Genomic DNA, 24,859 nt, shown 5'->3' with positions numbered 1-24,859 from the left:
TACACACCGACACGCACAGAGTAGTGATTCGGTAAATAGAATCGGTTCTTTTGAACAATTTATTTAAATGAACCAGAAAAAAAATGATTCAGTGGTTCTTTTACGTCATCACGTTGTGCCTAACATTCCGCCTTGGCACATTACAGGCATATACAGTACATATATAACACGCATTGTTTTTACTTTTAACTTTAATACCTGCCATGTGTCCCAGTTCAGTTTGTTGTGAGTCATGATTCATAAAAAACATCAAGTAAACAGACTACGTTTTATTTGTATGTCCATTTGCATTCCTGTTATTAGTACAAAGTAGATTACTTTTAACTCAATCAGTCATATATTAGAATCTTTTCTAATGTTGTCACTGTCCGCTTCGGTTTTCGTCTCATTGGTAGCAAACGATTCATTTTAAAGATTCGATTCAATAGATAGATTCGTTCGCGAATCGGACATGGCTAACCGAAAGGGGGTTTGGTTCCAGCCGTAATCTGACCCAAGCACTCGGCTCTTTAAAGGAATAAAGGATGAATTTACTGAATGGAGATCCGCTGCAACGTCTGCTGAGTTTAGAACAGGACTGAGAGCTCTAAAAGACGGAGAATTAAAGTTTTGGAGGAGCCACTTTTGAGAGCGTTTGTGAAGTTTGGAGGCGTCGCACAGCGATGTGATGTGATGTGATCTACCGGCTCTGAAAACATTAAAGTGAAAATCTCGGGCGGTCAAGAGAAGGGCAGTCACAAGGTATGATCATGGGTAGGCTGCATAGGACACGAGGATACTATGGTTTGGCTCGTGGCATGTGTCATCATGTTTAATGTCTTCATGATTCACATATGTCAAACTGCAGTGTTAGTTGGGATGTTCAGGGGGTCCATATAAGTTAATGTTGACATTTTCCAGTCTGATACACCTGTGCGTTGTGCCCATTTTTGGACAAAAGTAATTCCAGCAGTGCCTACACGTCCTATCTCTGTTTCTAGGAGTAGGTTAATCAGTGCATTAAAAAGTTCTGGGCTTCTGTATGTTAAATAAATAGTAATGGAAGAGCAATGATGCAGTCTGCAACCAGCCTCTGGTCGCTCGTGCTGTTAACAGTTGATAAAACACTCTATGAAGTATTTCTTGAGAGTGTCTATGCATGTTTCGTTCCCAGTACATTTGTGCTCACGTGGAGTTTTTGGTTATAATGAATGAGTTTTATCACAGTTTGACCTCATACACACAGGGCTGCACAATAAAGTCACGAGTAAATGCTTATAGTAGTTTAATAAACCCTAAATATTCTCTTCTCTCTCTTAGATATTTATACATTATTACAGTGCTTGCAAAGTAGCACTGTTGATATTATTAAAAAATGCTTCTTCTTAATTTAACATGACTCTATCTAGTATATTCAATCACTTGAATGCACTTCTTTTATGGTGTACATGTTTTCAGTTTTTAAATTATTATAAAAAAAAAAAAATTCTGTATGGCCTTAAGTTTTAAAAAAAATGTCTAGCTGGTATAACTTGCTAAGGAAGAAAGCCAAAGTGCTTATTATTTCTTGAAATATAAGTAATAGATAGATAGATCGATAGATAGATAGATAGATAGATAGATAGATAGATATATCTATATATATATATATATATATATATATATATATATATATATATATATATATAGAGAGAGAGAGAGAGAGATAGATCAAATTTGTTTTCTATAAAATCAGTGTGGTATTATCAATTATTAAATTATCATAAAATATTAAATATTTGGACCTTTTTAATAATATGATAATAATCTTATTTCAGGTGATCAGTTGTTAAATGGTAGAATATCAAGAAAATAATGATGTTCAGGATTCTTAAGGAATATAATAATATTACAACTGTTATATTTGTAAAAACATTTTATTACCTTGAAATGTATATTACATTCTACTATTATTACTTTCATTATTTGTTAACTGTGTTATAAATTACTAAAAATTGTTATTACTTTTTACTTGATAGTTATACTACATGCCACTGAATCAACATTTGTTTAAAAAATGGTGTTTATAAAAGTTTTTTCAAAAATGTGTGAAACTGCATTTTCTTCTAGATTTTGAAATGTCTTCTGTTTTACGATCTAAGACTTCTTTATCTGTCATTGATCCTTTTATCTCTTAACTTCTAGCCCTCGCACTCACGCACAAGAAGTCACGTGCTGAGTGACACGACAACAAATGCCGTTTAATTTGTATAAAACCAAAGCATAAAACCTAAGCTTACCTAAAACTTCTATTGCTGTCTTGCAAGCACTGTTATTTTCTTCACCAAATAAAGTTTTCTCTTCATCCTGCATCAGTCAACACTTTCTGAGGGAGGCTGCGGTGTGTAGGTGATGTTTACACCTCAGCGTGGAGGAATGTCATAGGCTGCTCCAGCTGATAATGAGTGTGGCCAGTTTACAGAAGCCTGTTATTAGGCTGAATACAAAGCTTCCTGTAGACCAGAGAAGAAGTGTATTGGAGAGATGAGCTGCAGGAGATCTACAGCTGTTAGGAACTCTCTGTGATTCATGTAATCCAGTCTATTTATTCCACTAAGTGGGTGTTGTATTCCACAGCAGATGCTCTCACCCCAAATATGACATATCTGGAGGCTCAGGCTGTGGTGATGTGCTATATTCAGTGGCAGCGTTTGCTGTCATTGATGGCTGTAGACTAACTTGCATCTTATTTAGTTGTTTTATGGTCCAGTGGCATGGTTTACTAGCATAAACTGCTTTAAACTGGTTTATCTGGTCGTCTAGCTCTGCCAGATGCTGCTGGGTTCCTGGCCTTCCTGGCTGATTTAATAGTAAACCGAAACCTCTCTAAAACCACCAAAACAGGGTTTGAGACCAGACGATAGCATTGTAGCCTATTTATTTATTTCCCCCTCCAGAAACCTTGAGAGGAACCAATGTTTTATGACCTTCTCATGAGTTATAGTAATTAAAGCTTTACAGTACAATAGAGCTAGAAAGCATCAGTATGGTTTAAGGCTGGTTTATCTGGTCTTTAAGCCTGGCTAAGCTTGTTTTAAGCTGGTGTAACTGCCAGTTAATAAGCCAGCTGTTTTAAAAGTACTCAAAACCTCTCTAGAATCATCATAGCAGACTAGGAGACTACAGCATTTTATTATTTAATTTTTTTCCAACCAGAAACCTTGGAAGGCATGGCCAATCTGGTTTTAAACTGATCTGACTGGTACCCAAAACCTCTAAAATCATCAGAACAGGTTTGGAGACCAGACGATGGTGTTTTTTATTAATTTTTTTTACCAGAAAGCTTGGAAGGAATTAAGCTTCTCAGGTATTCTAATGAGTTGCACCGATTAAAGCTTTTCAGGGAGTCAGAAAGAATGGTTTGAGATGGCTTAGGTAGTCTTCCAGCCTGGCCAAGCTAGTCTTAAGCTAGTGTAACTGGTCTCTTTGCCTGACCAGATGATTTAAAGTACTCAAAACTTCTCTAAAACCATTAAAACAGGCTTGGAGAGCATAAAGTGGCATTTCAATTCTGTTTTCACCAGAAACATTGGGAAGAATCAACCTTCTTATGAGTTGTACTTAATCTTTACAGAGCCAGCAGGCCTTAAGCTAGTTTAACTGGTCTCTTTGACTGACCAGTTGACTTAAGATTTCCCAAAACCACTTCTTGACCTCATCAAAACAGGATATTTTTTTCTCCAACAGAAACTTTGGAGGAACCAAACTTCTCAGACCTTCTCAAAAGGTTAAAACTGTACAGAGAAGTAGAATGACTCAGAAAGCATCTGCAAGGAGGAATGAATCCTATTTAGCTGTTTTCTGTCGAACAGCTACTTTGAGTTAGTCAAACAGACATTCAGACCTCCAAAGCTGATGTTATGGGTGGCCATAAATTGTTGCACAGACACCAAATGGAAACTTTGTGGCAGGCTGGAACAAAAGATGTCAGGCTAGCTTAAGTTGCATGTGGTGGCCTTTCTTTTGAGATATATAGTCCGTGCAAGAGCAAAGAGTTGGAAAGCTCACTGACTGCTCGCTCCAACCTGTAATAGCTACTTTAACTATTCATTCCGACGATCACACACGCAGACATGATATCATATAGCACCGCACATCATTTTTATTTGAAGATAAATGCAGCAGTAATAGGACTCAGAAGTCATTGATTGGCTTTAAATTGAGTTGATTGTAATAGCAGAAACACACTTGCGCGTGTGCACACATACACCACAAGCTGACCCAGACATACTTTTTTTTCCTGCTGATTTGAGTAATTCGGATGGGATGCCAAAGTCTTGGAAAACCAGTTTGGTCTTGACAGAGACAATCCAGAAAAACAACAAGGGGATTTCACACGACTGTTGCGATGATATCATTTAATCACCTAATCGCTTACATCACCGCAGCTGCACGCTCAGCAGAGATCTAGGGTGTGTGTGCGTGTGGGTACATAAAATAGAGTTTCAAAATGATATTCATTTTATTGGAATAACAGAAGAGGTTCTGTTTTATTGAATGATGCACCAGAGAATTGTCCTGGTTTCCCACTGGCCTTTCATGACCTTCACACACATTGCTGTTTTTTAATTTCACATAGCCTTTTTCATTGGTTTATAAGATTTAGTCTTTCCCCCGCTACACTGTTTAACAGAGATCATATTCTCTACGTGTCATTTATAAAAATATACTGAGTATAGCAAATAACAGACTTTTTGGGCATTAAAAGCTATAGTTTGGTGTGAATTTCTGGCTTTTTTATTTGATGTCATGCATTCGCTGATATTTATAGGCCTGTTTTGTTTGAGATTTATGGGAGCTTTCATGGTGGCTTGATCTTTTGAGTAGGCGATAAGTCTGTGCAAAATTGAATTAATTAATTAAATATAATGATAAAAAATATTTGTATATATATATATATATATATATATATATATATATATATAATCAATCAATAATAGAAAAAATAATCATTCAGTCTTAAAATATTTGTTTTGGTTGTGAAATGGATTAAATTTGACCAAACTTCCATTAAAAAAAAAAAAACGTACTAAAACATAAAAGTAACGCATTTACTCACTAAATAAAAATAAGTAATAAATGATATTTTGATCTATACTATACTTTGATCTATCATACTTTCATATATTCAGGATGTGACAATGATGGTGAAACTTTAAATATATTGTGATAGTTATTGTTATATTAACTGAATTGTTTTAATTTTACATTATTGTGAATATGTTGGGAGTATTTGATAAAATGGTGCGACCAGCCATTCAAGGTGGAAAAAAGTATCCGTGACTCTGAAAGTATAGTTAGAGAAAAGTGCATCTTTATGGATTATGATTATAATGTTTTTTGTTTTCGATTTGTTTTATTTTATTAAGTAGTCATTTAAAGGTTTCTATAGATATAGTTGTCATGTCTGTGAGCAAGTTTTCACTGAATTTTTGTACTCCTTTTAAAGGCGACATGGCAGAAAGTGCAACGTTTTGTTGATATTGTGAGTGCACACAAATAAAAGATAGACCCTTTACAGTTACGAATGATTACTCTTACCTCTATGAGCAAAAATGACGGTGTATCCACTGAAAAAATGCAAGTGATTGCACTGGCACCTCCAGGTACTGAAGCGTCTCCGCACAAACTATTGGATATAGCCTTATTTATCTGGGTCTAACGTTAAAAACTAAAACTTATATTTAACAGACAAAAAATGTTCCAAACGTTTTTTCAAATTAACTTAATAAAAAAAGAAACCAAATATGATCACTTTGCTATTACATACAACACGGAACTATTTTAATAGCTGAAATAGTGGTATAAGCTGTTTAACTGTACCAATAATAGAACATCCCTTCATTCAGACACAGTGGAAGATCTGATAAGAATCAGTGTAGAGGGGCCAAGTCTGGAAGATTTTGAAGCTAGAGAGAGTGTGGCCAGCTGGTTTAGCCAAGGCCATAGGTCAAGAAGGCCAAACTACAGGAGTTGGCCATCCGATGGGCATGTGACTGCAATGGAGGATAGTCCATAAGACATTGAGCCATGAAATGTTAGTGTAGAGTGCTTGAGTTTTGAATATGTCCAACTCAAGGCATATGGGGGAAGAGTGTAGTGAGTCTTTCTCTTCTCTTCCTCCCTTCCCCCCGTCAAACAAGGCAAGGGTGCACAATGCCTTGTTTCTCACAACATTAGCACGGAGGCTTCAGGGGCAAATGGATTATTTGCATGTTGCTGTCATATTTGGCAGTACAAGTCGACGTGGGCTGAGCTAGCAGAAACATTGGCTTAATTTGACCTCTCTTTCTGATGGCCATTCCTGCCTCTTCTAGTTTCCCAAACCTCAGGTTTTGACTTCAGTCAAGTCCGTACATAACTGGACAGAGAGTTATAGCATTTTGGTCAGCTAGTGGAATCTCTCTGTGCGCCGCTTCTGTAATTTGTCAGCAGGGCTGTAGTTACGACCATGCTAATTGTAGAGTGCAACATGGCGCAGTTGTGCCGCTCTGCAGTTTAAATGTCTGCCGCGCCGGAGACTTCTGGTGTCAGTCCGTCTCATTTACCATTTCACTTCCAACACCACAGCTAGCTTTCCTTTATTGTCTGTTACAAGGATCGTTATATTGTCCAGACGCTAACTGTTACGGCTTTGTCGTCTGTCAAAAACTGCTTTTTGTTGGGACGTGAAATTTTGAAATGTTTTCTTTTACTTTGTTGTCCACCATCCTGTAATGTGAGTTTTATTTTTCCCACCATCTGAATAGGGATGTTATATTTAGCCATTTTCTGACTTTGGGGTTAGTGCGTATTTATGACAGGCTACATTTAAACTCTACTAACAAGATGATCTACAGCTCGTACACCCCGGTGCTTTGATTAGATACACCACAGGACTCTGAGAGCCTTTGTCATAGCAGTTGTGCAGATCGTGCTAGGGTCAGTGGCATAAAAAATGTCTGTGATAAAAAAAAAAAAAAATGTATATATATATTTTAGAAACTTTAGTAAAACACAAATGGCAAGTTCTCAGAAATGTACTCTTTATATTATTGGTTATATATATATATATATATATATATATATATATAAAAAAAACAGTTAATGTTTGTCATGCAGTGTAACCATAAAATATAATAACAAATTTCAGACTTACTCATTATCTTATAATAATTAATATTTTTGTAAATAAATTAATAAATTAAAAAAAAATTATTATTTGTATAATAAAAAAAAATCATATATCACTATATTTTTGGGGAGTTGCACCACATGACATTTTGCAACCTGAACTAATCTTGCCTTGTCATAAAAAGGTCAGATTATCTGCTAATTTATAAGAATAAGACTTAGTGATACACCATCATCAGCCTCTCTATCATATAATTTTTCATTTGAGTTTTTTTTCTGCATGTTTTTGCATTTTGGGTGCTCCATGTGACTGTGATTTGGCAGCTATTAATGAGCAACAGCGATGGAATTTTGTTAAAATATTCTCCCAAATGCTTTCCCCCAAGAAATACAAGATCATGCTAAACAGGGTTGAAGAATTTTATTATTTAAATATATAAAATCATTTGTTGCATCAGACTGTTGTAAAGTCAACATTTTTCAAACAACAATAAAAGGGATTTTAAATCACATATATTTTAAAGTTGATCATCAAATTCTAATTGCATTTTCAATGTATTTTTGAGTAAATTAATAGATGGGGAAAAAAAATAACTAGCTTCACCCAACAGCTTCACAGATGTTACACATTTTTAAAATGTGCGCTACAAATGGTCGCCTGTCGGCTTTGTACAGGTAAAAATAATGAGTGCTTTCCACTATTCAAGAGCTTGACTCCTTTGAGCCTCCACATTCTTTATCCCTTTTTCAGGGGAAGAGAGAAAGACCCCCTCCCTCATATTGGTAATGGGACTGTCATGCAGAAAGACTCCATTGTGTGGGCCAGGATCCTGTTTCTCCATGGGCCTGTAATTAAGAAGGGATTGCTTGAGCAGGGATATTTAGGTGGCTGAATATAGGGTAGGGATTGCTTAGGCTGCTGGGTAAACTGTCTGCACATGCATAGCTGGACTTACCCACTCCCTACGGCCTTCACACGATATATGCATGTGTATATTAGTGTCTATAGTGCATATGTAGAGAGAGCGTGAAAAGGTAGCCTTTGTTAAACTGTGTCATTTCAATGAGCTCACAGCTCAAGTTTGCTTTTCAGTGGTTACCTAGGTGATCACTAAAAAGTGTGCTCATTTGAAGGGAGGGAAACAATAAAAGAGAGGTGAAAAGAAACCCCTGGCCCAGAGCGTTTACTGCCAGACCTGTGATGTCAACGGTGTGCTCTCATGTTATGGTAAATGTCAGTCTTAGATCACCAAGATTTTGTCCTCTTTTTCATTAGACTGTCTAATGGAATTAAACTCCAGTTGTTGACACACTGTAAACGCCAAAGCAAGGTTCCTGTCAGTTGCACTTTTAAGTAATGGTTCAAACAAGGGAATTATACAACTAAACAATTCACATTTGGTGTTACTGTGAACACATATTTTGTAATTGCAACTTAAATTCTCATATATTCTCTTTGTATCACAAAGTGTGACTTTAAATCTCAAAATATCTGTGAAATTTGAAATGTTGTAGTCTATTTCACAATATGACATTATATCTCAATTGTGACTATAGGCCTATTTCTTATAATTGCGATCTTATATCTAAATATTGTGGCTTAATTTCTCATAAATACAACTGATTATAAACTTGATCTCCCAGTCACTCTTTTTATTTTTTACTCTATGGCAGAAACACAGAAGCCCAATAGTGCACAACTAAATATCCCCAACACAACTCATAGGACTAATTTAATTGTGTTGTGCCAATTTCGCTGTGTTGTGGCTTGTTTCCGTTGTGTTGTCCTAATTGCATTGTGTTGTGACTTGTTTCTGTTGTTATGTGCAACTTGTTTTTGTCTTGTGGCTTGTTTCCTTTGTGTTGTGATGATTTTGTTGTGTTATGGCTTGATGTTTCTGTTGTGTTGTGCTAATTTTGTTGTGTTGTGGCTTATTTTGTTGTCTTGTGACATAATTGTTTCCGTTGTGTTGTGACTTGTTGCAGTTGTGTTGTGCTTATTTCATTGTGTTGCGGTTTGATTCCATGGTGTTTTGGAGATTTCGTTGTGTTGTACTTGTGCACTACTGGTCCACTGTAGAAATATGCAGATAATATCTACACAACTGTGCTATGATCCAGATCAAGGAAAATATGAAAATCAGGAATGTTAAAAATTAATATGTCAGTCCAGGAAATTAGGCTAATTATGCTAGTCATATTTTTTTGGCTATAAATTGCCATCCTTCAGAGCAAACTTTATAAAATGTGTTTTCAAATATCTATCCAATAATCAGGATTGACTTTAGAAGTCATACAAAGACGGCCAATTCATTGGCCAAAAGGTGTGGGAACTCTGTAAATGAAGAATTGGAAACAGAAAATATTAATTGTCTGTGGACAAGGCTGTCAGTAGATTTTAGAATTGATACAAGGACAATTATAAGCTAGTGTCAGTATTTTCAAAAATTGGCAATTAAATTTTTCTGGGCTGTACATTGGTCTCTACTATTAATACTTGGCTTTCAGTCTTTTTCTAGTTGCACTGTCCAATGGACAATCTAATTTCAGTATACAGTTAGTTTCATTTTTTTCTTCTCCTCTAAACCAGCCCGGATCCAAGGTCCCACTCCTCCTATGCAGTCTTCAAGGCAAACCTGTTAACCTTGTCCTCTATTTGCCTTGCATAAATGTAAAACTTAATTGTGTTCTCACTCCATCTGATAAATTTCCATCGCTGTTACCTGCAGGTTGGCAGACTGGCACACAGACACAGATGGCAGAGGTGATGGAGGGTATATCCACGGCAGCAGTGCCCAGTGGCAGTGTGGACTGGCAGAAGAGATGCATTGCTCTGGAGACGCAGCTCATGAGGTTTCGTCTACAAGCGGGAAACATCCGCCACCTACTTGCTGAGAGGGTAAATGAGGGGTGTTATGGGTAACACAGGGTCTACAATTTGCCCACTGCATTCCAGTCACACATATGATTAGTTTATTTTATGTACATTTTGCACAGCTTATGTATGCATAAATCCATCTAGCCAAAACAAATATTAATCCCCTTGAGTTAGACTGTAACAAAGCCATTTCTTTTGACAGTGAACACTTATCTTATGACTTGCACATAAAGTCTTCAGCCTTTCCCATCATCCTAACTCGCTAACAAGAAAGTTCAAGAAAATAATACTGCCTTTTTATTTTTTGAACTTTGTATTTTATAACTGGACATTTACAATGGTATTTTGAAGTACCTTGGTTGCACTGTGTAAATATCATGTTACTTGAACACTGTAATCTTTCAATACCATGATACATACAGTATATTGAAGTATTGTGGTTTTACAATCTGATAAATGACTGCTCTAAGGTATTTTTTTGTACTGGTGATATCAGCTGATTCTTATTCTCATTTATTGCTTCCTCAGTCACAGTGGAACAAGTTACTTAGTTTCTTCTCTGTTCTTTCTCTCCCTCCTCTTCTATGGTTTGGTCATGCTGCATTGACCTCAGCGTTTCGTCTTGCAAGAAAAGGTTAACTGTCAAACTTGGCAGGCGGCCTTGTAAGGAAAGTCAGGGGGAAACCACTGACTCGTGTGAATGCTTGAGTGGATATTCAGGTGTGTGTCAGTGTGTGCATTTCATAGACGAGGGAAGGAATTGTTTATAAATTACCAGATTACCAGAAGTAACTCTTTTTTGACATTTTCTGAAGAAACTGGTGTTGGTTGTTTGTGGCCTATTTGTTAGGGTGTTGTGGGTGGTTGCAGAACATTGCTACATGGCTGCTAAGGTGTTCTGAGTGTTTGCTATGCATGATGTTGCTTGAACACACTCCGTTAGTCTGGAGGTAACAAACCTAACTACTCTAGGGGTTGAAATAGCTTTTAAACATACTGTATAGGCATAGATACTATTCACAATAAGTGCAATATATGCTATTTACACTCAGTGAAAATACTTATAGATTCTGTTTACACTATGTAAAAATATGACTATTTTCTTTGCATTAAATGTAATTATCAATGAAGATTCGGGAGGAGCGCGTCAGATACTTTGCCTAATCATCACAGGTGGACCACAATCAAGTAATCAATCCCACAGTATAAATATCGCTGACTTACCTCTATCCATTGACGGTTTATCAGCATCCCTCCTCCACCCCATCTCCTCACTTCAAGTTCACTTTACAATATACGGGGAAGGGGGGGTACTCTAGGTTCGGGCAATTCCCGAGCTCAGAGCCCTTCCCCGGACAGCACGCCAAATATGCATACCATACCTCAGCTAATTATATGTAAGCGTGAACTAGTGAATAGGTACATGCAGTTTATACTACTTAGTGCAAATAGTGGCATATATGCACCGCACTATTGTAGAACATTATATGCAATAACGTATTGAATGTAAATTATAATCATTAAAATTATTACATGGATGCCGCTCACTACTCCTAACCCTAACCTTAATCAATAAACACCTGTGAGGTACGTTATTTTCCCTTTTTGATTATTTCCTTCATATTTTGTTGAAAATAAATGCCTTTCTGATTTGATGTGTGAGTTCGACAAAAGGCAGCTTGCAACTCAGGAGTCAGTTGTATCAAAAATATACTTGCTGCACGCTTTACTACTTACCTAAGCTGCTGTTTAATGGATGTCTTCTGCAATGTTGTCTAAGCATACCACACACTTGTCGGCAGAGTTAGTGTAAACAGACACTCCGTAATGTCCAATTATTCAAGTCACTATAAACATTTGGACTTTAAGAACTTGCTTAGCGATGTTTTTTCTAAGATGTTGTTTCACTGTTATTGTATTTGACCGTTCACTGATTTGCGTAAAGTTTGTTTCAGGCCTTAGGGGTTTTGAGGTTTTGCGCTAGTCAATCCCAAACCTGTTCAGCCATAAATACCATTTAGTGAAGAATCAGAACACCCTCTAACCATTTTTAATTCGTAGCTTTGTCTCAATAAACACACTGTTGAATACACACCTCCTCAACAATATCAGATCGGTCTGTGAACCATGTGTGCATATGCTCTTCTTGATGTTAATAAGTCCGTTCCAAAAGCAACAACATCAATTTTGTTTTTCTTTTCGGTTCGAGGGGTAGGTCTGTTGTTGTGTTTTTTTTTTCTGTCTGTGAGGGTGCCATTAGGGTGTTTACTGTCCAAACACGCAGACCACAGGGACATTAAGTCTTGGACGACTCCCAAGCGTCCTCCATCAGGTTTCTCCACTCTCTGGTCATCGCTCTAACAGCCTTTCACTCACCCTGACCTCCACACTCTCCTGCTCTCCCATTCTTTTTCAGCCTCTCTCTCTCTCTCTCTCTCTCTCGCTTGATATCAGGGCTCAGTGTCTCGTGGGTTTCTGCTTGTTGTGTTGAAGAGGACAAAAGAACGTGCTGAGAGTTTGCTGCTGGTGCCTGTTTAGAAAGATTCTTACGCTTCTCATCTGCTTCTCTGGGCGGCGTTAGGAGTGTTTTACACATTGACCCACTTTACAGAGGAAAGGCTTGACAGAATTGTGTGAGGGGTGTGATTGCTCATTCTGGAGTGTGGGAATACTTTTTTCCATTTGTTCACGTACACATGTTCTTAAGTTGAAAAGTGTGTCCTGTTGTAGAATGAGCTGAAAATGTGTGCTCGTAGGCTATGTTTGAATAGCATACTACCATACTACTTACCGTTTCTGCACAATATAGTATATGAAAAAAAACTACTGTGGAAAATGTTGCACATTTTATATATTAATAGAATACCCATGTGATTTAGAGTACTTTTTTTATAATAGAGTTATTTAAAAAAATAATAATTCATATTTAAAACTTTATAAAACCGTGATCGCTAGCTTTCGCTAACTGGTGCACGCATTCACAAGAGAGTGGCGTTCCAGTTGAAGATGTAGGACGTAGGCGTAGCATAAGTGTTGTTTATGCACTGAGCCACCATGTGTTTGGAACTCTGACTTGAGGAGGCTTATGCTTGGAACTCAAGAGTACAAATGGAATTATTATTAGCATTGTCATGCTGGAGCTGCAGGAAATGATGTCATGGGAACACTGATTGGCTGATGGCACCACAAGAACTTTAAAGAATCTCAAACCATTAATTAGCGACTATCCTCATGCAACAGAATACAACTGTTTGAGATGTATTGTTGCGTAACGTAAACTGTTTCAAATACATTGACAATATTTAAGTGTGAAATATGCAGTAAGCTTGTACGCTATGCAAGTTTTCTTTTCTGAACATAATTACAATTGTCTTTTTATTTACTTCAGCTGAAAGTGTCAGATGTAGTTCAGTTCTGATCGTGTTGATTTGACTTCACTCAGTCTTTATGTGCCACATGTGTTTGTATTTAAAATGGGAAAGTAGATGTAGAAGATTCAGTAAGTTGGTCCTCATGTTGAATTTGGCTTGGTTTTTTATGCTGTCTGTACAACTGTCTCATTTCTAATGAGTTGCCAGACAGAAGGATTAGCCTGCAACAGCAATAATACTTTCTTGCTATAGCTTGCTTTCTCAGACTCACCCAATTTCTATTCTACCATCTTGCTCCATTTTTTTAATACACCATCCCTTCTTCATTAGCTCTTATCTTCTTGGATAGTTCTCTAATTAATTATGGAGCCATTGGTTGTTCCAGGCTTTTGGTGTCTGTACCAACAGTGGGCACTTATTTTAAAAAATAAACTCTCCTGCATACTTTTCACACTCTCATTAATTTATAAATATGTTTTATTAAGAGACAGATAGCAGATGGATGCTATGCTGGTGATTTCCAGAGTCATTAATGCATAGTTCACATTCTCTGCTTCCATATTCTGAGGTGATTTAAGGAAGTTCTGGAGTTCAACCAAGAATGAAACCTTCTTTGCATTTTCCAATAGCAAATGCAGAAGAACAGTTGTGAAATGTTTCACATACCTTGTTGTTCGAAGCCTGAGCAGCTGCCATACCCCCACCTGTTTAACCTGTGGCCTGTCATCCCAGTCGACCCTCAGTCCATCCGCAGTCCTGTTGAATCAGGACAATGCTTTGTGTCTTAGTATTGATCTTAAACTTAGGATCGATGTTAAGCCATTTTGTTAAAATGTTGCCGTGATATTTTTATAAAAATATATTTTTATTTTTATTAGTGTCACAAATTCATGCTAATGCAATGTTTAAGTCTGTGAACTTGATTGATTCCATGTTTAATTTTACATGAAAAAAAACAAGCTGTGAGGAATAAAAGTGTTGTCCATTCCAGTTGTGAAGTTACCATTTACATTTTGCTACAGAAATTGACTATAGGCACGTTTCCATTACCCTTCAAATTGCACAAATTGAATTTGTGAATTGAAAATACGTGTCAATTTTGCAAAAAACATTTTTTACGCTTGCATAAGGTGTTTGCAATGCGCAAAAGGATCCATCGCAAAACTGAATTTTTGATTTTTTTTTTCACATTAACCGGTCTCATGGTGTATGTAAAAAGTCATATGATGATTCTTCAAGGTATTATATCCTCCAAGAAACACTTCATATGTGGACGCTCTCTAGTATAAGCATCTTTCCCTACCAATAATGCTTAGACTATTTACACTGCACACGTCTGCGGTGCATTGTTGCTCTGATACGGCGCATTTACGGCTGTTTAGTCCAGCCGCACCATACAAGTTTCTGAAGTGGCTCTCTGTGCTGCTTCTGTAAAGATACATGCATACGCCTCCTTTGAATAAATATAGTCAAAATCCCACCAAAATGCGTTGCCTTATCTCTAGAGGCAAAAGGTTATGTTTTATTCACATAACATACATTGTAAAATTAATAATTACTATATTTTCCTTCAGTTTTTTACCCCTAATTTTCATTTGTGTGAAATTAAATATGTCATCTAATCTGACTAAAGACTATACTACTATCTTGAAATTCACTGCATCTGTCTGTGTCATTTAAATGTTACCGTATAGAGGCCAGTAGCTCAACACTCTCCACTCACCAGCAGTAAACTTTACGACATAGTTGTTGAATAGCTCTTAATGCTCAGTGAATCATTGCTGAGTGGGTAAGGCTAACCAGAGGTCAGTGCTGAGCTTGGCTGAGTGGCCAATATCCCCATAGTAATGCGGATTGATGGAGTGTCAGCGAAAGCATGTCCTTGTTCATATTTGTCACCGTGTCGTCTATTCATTTCTGTACATTTGCTGACCCTTGGGTGAAGAGTCACACCTCCATACAATGACCTTACTGGCTCCTTTTTGGCCCCGACACTCAGGGAATGCTCACATGGAGTGGGGGCCTTCTGGGAATCCCTCTACTTTTGGCTTGAGGAATGAGAAAGGGTGGAAAGAAAAAGGGAAAGAACAAAGAATTTTAAACAAAAGGAGTGCTCTGTCATACAGTGGGAATCCATTAGAATGCTTGTCCTCCTTTTTACTGGGTCAGTGAGCTCATGAAACATTAAGCACAAGGCATGTCATGGCCAGGAACTCTGTTTGTGTAAGTTCTAATAATTTTAGGTTAATCTATATATTTGCAAATGTGATTCTGTGTGAAGAAATATAATCTATGCATAGATGAGAATACCTCATCAACTGCCTTTTCCCCCTTCACCTATTCTTTATCTTTCATTTATCTTTCATTGAGTTTCATTCATTAGGAGTTAAATGTTGCATACTTGCATGAGAAGATTCTTTTACCAAGTTACCATCTTCACAACACTTCACAACAGGAGCAAAAAAAAAATTCTCTCATTTTAATGTAGATGAATCCAGATTTTTCTACATGCAGAAGTGTGCGCCTGCAGTTAGTAATTTGCATAAAGCACCCCCAAATAATCTCCATATAAGATATTTGCACACAGCCACTTCTATAAGTCATTTGTCACTTTCTGTAAACAAATTACTGCACAAAACTAAGCATCACGCTGTAACATATTTTCTGTTACTTTGAAATACATAAAGTTCATTTGGGTCATTGCAGTCATTGTAGTTTCTAAGGCCACTGGGAGAATGTGAATGCTGCATATATGTGGTTTCAATTTATTCTAGATTCAAAGTTAAGAAAAGTGTTAACTAATTAAATAATCATGATTTCTGCATCACTTTAAGTCTCATTAAGATTGTCCTGGCCCAGCTTAAAATACTCATATATTTTAAAACTAAATAGTCAAAAATTTTAAAACTAAATGACAAAGAAAACAGAAAAGATAATAAAAAATAAAAAAATATACAAAACTAGAAACATAAACAAAAAACATGCAACAGAAAAATAGAAAATAAGCAAAACTAAAAACAAAACGAGAAAGAAAACCGAAAAGATTACAAGAAAAACAAAACAAAACTAGAAACATAAAAACAAAAAAGAATCTGAATAAAAACAACAAAATATTATAAATAAATAAAAAAGCAACATAAATGGAACATAAAAATGCAACCAAAAAAAGAGAAAAACAAAACAAATTTTGAAATAACACAGAAAAGATTAAATGAAAACCAAAACAAACCCAGAAACATAAAGAAAAACAAAATAGAAACAAAATTAAAACAACAAAAACATAAAATAAACAATTACAAATTACACAACGGTACCCCATGTCCTAACCAGGCGTGACACCATAAACTGACAAGTAATAAATCCCTTTTTTTTCTTGTCCTAACTTCCCAATTTGAGTGGGGTGGTTTGTTTACTAGGATGTGTCCTAACCTTTTTCCAGTGCTGACAGGCCATCATGGTGGTCTTGTTGATAACGGCACTGGATTGTGGCATGAGCGTGCTTAAACCCGCACCAGAACAACATGCCCTCAGTATTTAGTGCCAGATTATGATCAAGATCATTTAAGCATGACAGATAACACCACTCACAATCAGATATACAGTAGATTATTCTTATAGTTTATCTCATACATTCATAGTTTATATAACCATCACACACACACACACACATCCTTGCCTAAAAGCAATAATCCATGAATCTGTGTGTTTTGTTTATGTGTACAGATGCAGGAGTTGGAACAGAGAGTGATTGAGGCCGACCGTCGGGCAGAGAACGCTGAAAAACAGGTATGGCTGTTGTAGCCCTATCCCTCTTTTTGTTTATTTTCCATAATTTGCTGTATTTGGATAATTCTCTGGACGTAGTAGCGATCCTATTTTCCAGAACTTTCATTGATCATTTATTGACAATATATAACTCATTCAGCTGCAGTGTGCCTTGTAATAAATCACACATTGGCTATTTTTTAACACTACTGTTACTTTCATAATTTGTTTCTGTTGAAGTTACAAGGTTAACTGTGTAATAATAGCCTTAGCTGGCAAATATTATCACACCACACCATTTTATTCAAGATCAATATTTGTATATTTTTGTCTCAAATTGTAGAATACATTTAAAAAATGATAACATAGTAAATCATGGGAGCATAAATTGCAACGCTTTCCTGAAAATTATAATCATAAAAACAATTTATCTTGAGGATTTAACCAAGATTGCCATTGTAGGTCCACATAATGGAGGAGAAACTGAAGTCTGCAAACGTGCAGCCCAGTGAATCGGAAAACTCGTTGTACAGGCGTTATCAAGAGATGAACAGTCAAATTCAGGAGAAAGACATGATCATAAAGAGACTCGAAGGACAGCTGGAGAAGCAGGTAAAGAATAGATTTCACAGAGAGGAAGAGATGGCCATGTGTGTTCATTAAACTCAAAACTGCCCTCTTTATCTGCAGAACTTGGTTCGAGCCCAAGAGGCAAAGATAATTGAAGAAAAAGCTGCCAAAATTAAAGACTGGGTCACATTTAAGTTACGAGAGGTGAGTTGAAACATATAAACCATGCATCAAAACATGTGATGAAACAGAGCATGCCGTTCATCTTTCTCCTCTCTGTGTGTCTTGTAGATGGAAACAGAGAACCAGCAGTTGAAGAAGGCAAACCTGAAGCAGGCCGAGCAGATCCTCATACTGCAAGACAAGCTTCAGAGTAAATATACTGTAGTTTCTTTCCTGTTTTCTTTCCTTTTCCCATTAGTTTGTATGTATCTCACTGTGTTTCTGTCAGCTCTTCTCGAGAGGCCCATGTCTCCAGCAGTGGATGCCCACCTGGTCCCCTCCAGCCCACTCCACCCTCCCAGCTGCCCCGGGACACCGCCTGCCCAGGAGGAGGGTTGGAGACTGACAGGATCTCGCATAGCCAACTCTACAGGTACATCGTCATTGATTCAGGTTTACTCATGGAACATACGTAACATGTAAAAAAATTTAGACTTAATAAGTGGATTTTAAAAACAATAAAGTGTAAAATTAAGTTAGACATGGTTTCTAGGTAGCAAGCATTTTCTGCCCTCAGCTTTAACCAGGCTTCTTTTGATACTTTAACTTTAAGATTTCTGTTTTGATTGATATTTATTGTACTCAGTTTTAGCAACAATGTCATGGCAATTATTTAACTGTAATTTAGTTTTTGCCATTTGCATAAATTCCATAAAAACAACAACTGTATTCAAATGGTGCATCAAGACAAAAAAATTCTTAAATATAATAATTAGAATCAACAAAAAATATTAGTGATGCACCACAATTATTAGTAAAATAATTGTTTTGTTTTGTATAAAAAGGTATTTTTGTTGAACAGATTTTACACATTTCTACTGTAGTATGATTTTTTGTTAACATTTGTCAATGATCAAACTTATTAGCCTAAATTTTGGGGATCACTAAAACATATCTTAAAATATTTAATAATTTAAAAATAATAATAATAATAATTTTTCAATCTCATAATTCAAAAATGAAAATGATTAATTAAAATAATTTCTATCATCTTAAACTTTTAAATGGTCCACGTTGCACTTTTTGAATGTGTCACCTTTCATATAAACTGAATATGTGTTTATGTCCATGTTGCAAATTGCAGATAGCAAAAGGAAAATCACGGAGGGTTGCGATTCTGCTTTTCATAGTGCGTCTTTACTTCCCACATTACAAGACAAAGGAGACTCTCATAAGTCTAGTCAAGATGGTGTTGACAACACAATCTCAATAAAAGAGAGCGCAGAGGGGGCGGAGCCTTCTTTTGGAGTGGCACGTGAGAGAGCAGTGGGAGGAGCCTCAGACAGAGATCACTCTTCAGACGAGCTCAACAGCAAATTTCGTTCCCAGCGCCTTCGCTCTTCTTCCTCATCCTCGTCCTCATCCTCCTCAGCGTATGAGACTCCTGGTCGGGGTGGCTTCGACACACCTACCCCCACTCCTAAAAGCCCTCCACCTGTGTCCCTCTCACCCCCATTAGTATGCTTGCCTCTGTCATGCCCCTTCCCTCTTGCTTTACCCTTGGGCACCAGCATGACCCTGCCCAAAGTTCGTACCCCTCTAACCCCCCGTGACAGCATCCAGCTTGTGAAGAAACACCACAGTCAGCCGCAGCCCGGCATAGAGCGCCTCCATCAAGTCAATATCAGTATTGATATCGGAAACTGCACCTCTCCGTCCTGCCACAGTCTGGTACCCGGGACAGTTTCCACACATGGGCTAGAGGAGACGGACATTGATGAAGGGCCTCCGGAAAGCATGGAGGGTGTGGTGGAGGGGTCAGAGATGGAATCCCAGCCCACTGATGGTGCCTTATTTGAGGGCTTGACCAAGGAGTTTGAAATGATGGACCCAGAAGCTCTTAAACCACCCACTCCACCGCTGCACCGATTTCCTTCTTGGGTAAGACAGGAAAGAATAGTCGGGCTTGGACCTCAAATTGTGTGGCTTATTGAGAACAAGTTAATAAGTTGCTACAAGCACTGCTTGTAATGTAAATGGGCACCTGATTCATTTCTACATTTTTAGCTTTATTAAATTTAGTTAAAATATAAAAATAAAATACTCAGCAAAAAAAAAAAGTAAAACTTTGATTATGACATTTTAATATACATATAGTAGTATACAAATGGTAGTATACACACTACCATTTAAACGTTAGTTATTTGTAAAATTATTACTGTTATTCTGCCAGGGCATAAATTATAGATATTTATAATCTTACTTAAAGAATTTAATGACTTTTGAACTCTCAATTCATCACAGAATCCTTAAAAAATTATCATGGTTTTCACCAAAAATATTATGCAGCAATAATAATGAACTTTTCTTGAGCTCCAAATCAGCATATTAGAATGATTTTGAAGGATCATGTGACACCAAAGACTGAATGATGCTGAAAAAAAAGCTTTACTTAAGCTTTAAACAAAAAAAAAGCTTTAAGAATAAAATAATGGAAAAAAAGTCATTTTAAATTGTAATAATATTTCACAGTATCACTGTTTTTACTATATTTTTGATCAAATAAATTTAGAGGAGACTTCTTACCGATATTACCGATCCCAAACTTTTGAGGGTAATGTCTTATACAACTATATAGGTGTAATGAATATAATTAATATAGTAGAAAACTATTTCCTGATTAGTTTATGAATGAATGGTGCAATGGTGTCAAATTAAGGACCATGAAGTAAGTGTTAGTTCAAAACTAATTTGTAGATACTAAGAAGGAAGTGTAAGTTTTCAGAATGCTTGAGGTGAGTTTAATGTACTGTAAAAGAAAACACCCTAGCACTATAGTAGCCAGTTTTCTATGATAAATCTATATCACTGTTTTCATGCTACTTGGTGTGTTTTTCAGGAGAGCCGGATCTATGCGGTAGCTAAATCAGGAATGAGAGTCTCAGAGGCCTGTCTTGGAGCTAAGACGATTGGGAGAGGTCAGTCAACCAATCAGTAACAATCACTCAGTTTATGTCCGTCACCAGCAAACTTGCTGGCATTTCTTGCAATGTTATAATGCCATATGAACAGATGCTCTTGGATCTGTCAATTAGAAGTCAGGACTTGTCTGGTGTCACTTCCTCTGACCTAAGGGGAACACACCTGTGCAGGTGTGATCTCCATTCATTCAAGCTTCTAAGAGGCTTTTAGAGTCGACTGGGGTGTAGACTGTGAGTAGAGGGTGGGAATGCAAGCCCTGCTTTTCAATCAGCCGTGATGAAAGGATAAAAGCGCTGTGTAATTATCTCAGCGAGTATTTCACCTCTCTCCGCCTCGACTTACAAAAACGGTGCTCTATTCTGCAGTGAGACACAAGTCTGATCATATATTTACTTTGATACAAACTTACTACAACGCATTGAAAGTGACGGACACATTTAACTCTTCCACGCTGTTACCACTGAACATCGAGTGCTAAAAAGTTGATTTTAGGTTGCAGATCCTGTGTAGAAGTCTAAACCGGGTCACTTCAACCACAGATGCTGTTTTGGAGCAAAGTAATATTAGCGAGCGGAAATTCTTATCTAACCTTCATTGACCAGCGCAATGTCATTTTTGTTTAAAATGCTGCTTTTAAAACTGCATGCCCTCTCTGGATCATAATGCATGGGTTGCACTTAAACATGTTTTCAACATAAATCAGCACATCGGAATGATTTTAGATTTTCTGTATTTTTGATCAAGTAAGATGTGGATTCCTTTTAAAAAATGTTAACATTTTGCAGACCCAGACATTTGAATGGTAGTTTACCTGCTATAAAAAAGAAAATGTAATTGAACAAAAAAAATAAGCTAATTAAATGTACAAACTGTATGAATTTCGCTGGTGTCTGTAAATGGAAAGGCCTTATGAAATTATATTGAAGTGCCCGCCCAGGCCCTATGAATTTTTACAACTTTGCAGACTTTATGCAAGTGTCCATGTGTTGTTCGGTTGTTTCTCCAGTATCCACCCAAGCTCAGCACTCAACAACCGGCCCCTTCACCCACCTCATTTATAAGAACATCAGTGTGCCTGTGTACTCCACTCTTAAAGGGGTAAGACTACATCATTATTATGAGACTTAACTGATTCTAAGCTTCTACAAATGTTACATAACAAAGACTGAGAGAAATCTTTGAAAAAATACTAAAAGTAGTGCCTCTTCTCTTTCAGAAAGCAACTCAGATCAGCAGCGTCCCTCTCCCTGATGATGACTCGGGTTCAGAAGACGACAGCAGCTCATTGGCCAGCCTGCACGCATCCACACTGGTGCCAGATAAGAAGGGCAGTACCCCAGGCAGCCCACGCGCTGTCAAAAGAGGTGAGGACATCTGTCAAATAACACACTCTTGGGCTTTCAAAATCTTTTAATGTAATAAACTAGTTTGTTTAATTGTTATGTAATAATAAAAGTGTCTAAATGTAGTTTTTTAAAAAGAAATAAACAACTTATTTGAAATACTCAAAAATCCAGGTTCATCTCTTGGACTTGTCTTTTGTCCCGCAGGTGTGTCTATGTCCTCCATCAGTTCGGAGAGTGACTATGCCATTCCTCCGGATGCGTACTCACTGGACAGTGACTGCTCCGAGCCGGAGCACAAGGTCCAACGAACCTCATCCTACTCATGCGAGAGTGTCGGACCGGTACGTTTCTGAGCTCCACATTTGAGCCGCCTCAATTTGACTTCTAATCTACATCACCATCCAAAAATCTAGAGCCTGTAGATGTTTCAGCTATTACTCCAGTCTTCAGTGTCACATGACATGATTCTCACATTAGCATGCCTGTTATTAACATATCGGCTGTCCATCATCCTAGCCAATACTTCAACTTAAATATCTCCCTAACTATTAATAAGCAGCAAATTAGGAGTTTATAAAGGCAAAAGTCGTAGTTAATGGTTTGTTACCGTATTTTCCGGACTAGAAGTCGCACTTTTTTTCATAGTTTGGCTGGTCCTGCGGCTTATAGTCAGGCACTTATTTATCAAAATTAATTTGACATGAACCAAGAGAAATGAACCAAGAGAAAACATTACCGTCTACAGCCACGAGAGGGCGCCCTCTCGCAGCTGTAGACGGTAATGTTTTCTCTTGGTTCTTGGTTCTAAATAAATGCAACTTATAGTCCAGTGCGACTTATATGTTTTTTTTCCTCGTCCTGACGTATTTTTGGACTTATACTCAGGTGCGAAAAATATAGTCCGAAAAATACGGTAATAGCATAATAGCAATAGAGAATGCATATATTTTAGTACATAGGTTCTTGAGATGATATTTGTAACTATTATTCAGTCTATTCTTACATTTTAGTATAAGTCCAAGGAGATCTGTAATACTGGAGAAAGCTATCAGTTAGCATTCCCATTCACCTCAGTCCTATACATAGAGTTAGAAGTAACACAGATTGTCCATGTTTAATGGCTTTGTATGTGCCTTTCAATACAGGAGACTCTGGAGAAGACGGGTTACTTGCTGAAAATGGGCAGTCAGGTGAAAGCTTGGAAGAGGCGCTGGTTCATTCTGAGGAACGGAGAGATCTTATACTATAAGTCGCCGGTGAGTAGGGTTTTCCACGACTCTGCAGCGGGATTTGAGAGACGGTGTGAGGGAAGGAAGTTTAGAGTTACACTACTGATGATATCTGCCTTTGTTCTGCTCTCAGAGTGACGTGATCCGGAAACCTCAGGGCCAAATGGAGCTGAACTCTTCGTGTCATATAGCCCGCGGAGAGGGAGCTCAGACATTCCAGGTGAGAGTCACACGCTGATCCACCTAAACCTCCTTTAACAAATCTGTCAGCCTGAGGCTTTCAGAAACAGCCTGATATGGGTATGCGTTTCGAGGGCATGTTCAGCTGCTGTTATTATTGGGTTTTCAAAGGCGTAATAGTAATAATAACGGGAAATTATGTATAATTTCCACTTGAATCAGTGTAATCACAATTTGGGAGGAATTGAATATCATAATCATAAAATATCCTGCAGTATTTCTTGTAGATCATTTTGACGTGTTTTACTGTTACCACATGACTCGCAATACATTCCATCATGAGATGATTTAAAATCTTCACTCTTTATGCCAAATTTTTCCTTATGAACGACAGAGAAAAAGACTTATTAGTTTTTCATATTTTAATATTGCTATTTAAATATGACAGGCTCATAACTCGTAAGACATGGGAAATACAGTTGCATATGGACTTGAAATTTGGCAGCCACTGTGCATTTGTGAAAATGCAAACGGTAATATAAGATTTGCAATTGCAATTGCATTATGTCACAATTTATGCATACACATATTGAAAAAACAATTTGCAATTAGTCCAGAAAATCCTTCCATAAATTCTACTGGACGTTGCATAGTGGTAGAAATTATTATTATTTTTTTGTCTATTAAGAATCCTAGTTATGTGCCTCTTTATTTATTTAACTGATTTTGTTTGTCTTATTTTTTATTTTATGTTTGTCTTATTATTTCTTTATCTTAACCATTTTAATACCAGTGCCATCATAGTCATTGAATGATTAACCAGTTTTGTTGACTAAATCGCTGTCCACATTTTTCTCATTTGCGTGTTGTTTCCAGTTAATTACAGAGAAGAAGACCTTTTACTTGGCTGCAGACTCGCCAAATATCCTGGAGGACTGGATCAGAGTTCTCCAAAATGTTCTCAAGATCCAGGCCAGTGGACCAATTTCCATGGATAAAGAAGCTAAGCCCACGGTGCGAGGCTGGCTAACTAAGGTAAGAGCACACAGGAGTGTTATTAAAGCTTGGACATTATTTACTCATCCTCACGTCGTTCCAAACCTGTATCAGTTTTTTTCATATGTTAAACACGAAAGAAGATATTTTGAAGAATTCTGAAGAACCAAACAGTTGTTGGTCCCCATCGACTTCCAGAGTAGGAAAAGAAATACTATGGAAGTCAGTGGGGACCATCAACCGTTTGAT

The 24,859-nt window shown here is 37.2% G+C and overlaps 1 protein-coding gene across 1 annotated transcript in view; it reads left to right on the top strand.

Moving 5' to 3' along the window:
* Positions 1 to 429: 429 nt before the first annotated feature.
* plekhh1 (pleckstrin homology domain containing, family H (with MyTH4 domain) member 1) overlaps positions 430 to 24,859 on the top strand; it is a 39,361-nt gene continuing 14,931 nt past the window's right edge. Inside the window, exons 1-15 of the mRNA XM_052581353.1 lie at positions 430 to 741; positions 9,861 to 10,030; positions 17,104 to 17,166; positions 17,608 to 17,757; positions 17,836 to 17,919; positions 18,007 to 18,088; positions 18,167 to 18,310; positions 19,022 to 19,818; positions 20,777 to 20,855; positions 21,866 to 21,957; positions 22,076 to 22,223; positions 22,410 to 22,546; positions 23,351 to 23,461; positions 23,568 to 23,654; positions 24,491 to 24,649. Of these exons, the coding sequence (XP_052437313.1) occupies positions 9,887 to 10,030; positions 17,104 to 17,166; positions 17,608 to 17,757; positions 17,836 to 17,919; positions 18,007 to 18,088; positions 18,167 to 18,310; positions 19,022 to 19,818; positions 20,777 to 20,855; positions 21,866 to 21,957; positions 22,076 to 22,223; positions 22,410 to 22,546; positions 23,351 to 23,461; positions 23,568 to 23,654; positions 24,491 to 24,649 (2,277 nt within the window). The 5' untranslated portion in view covers positions 430 to 741; positions 9,861 to 9,886. The remainder of the gene's footprint in view (positions 742 to 9,860; positions 10,031 to 17,103; positions 17,167 to 17,607; positions 17,758 to 17,835; positions 17,920 to 18,006; positions 18,089 to 18,166; positions 18,311 to 19,021; positions 19,819 to 20,776; positions 20,856 to 21,865; positions 21,958 to 22,075; positions 22,224 to 22,409; positions 22,547 to 23,350; positions 23,462 to 23,567; positions 23,655 to 24,490; positions 24,650 to 24,859) is intronic.

The sequence above is a fragment of the Carassius gibelio genome, chromosome B17 (assembly GCF_023724105.1).
Source record: "Carassius gibelio isolate Cgi1373 ecotype wild population from Czech Republic chromosome B17, carGib1.2-hapl.c, whole genome shotgun sequence".
NCBI lineage: Eukaryota > Metazoa > Chordata > Actinopteri > Cypriniformes > Cyprinidae > Carassius > Carassius gibelio.
Note: the sequence above shows the minus strand (reverse complement) of the source record. Positions and strands in the feature narration are given on the sequence as shown.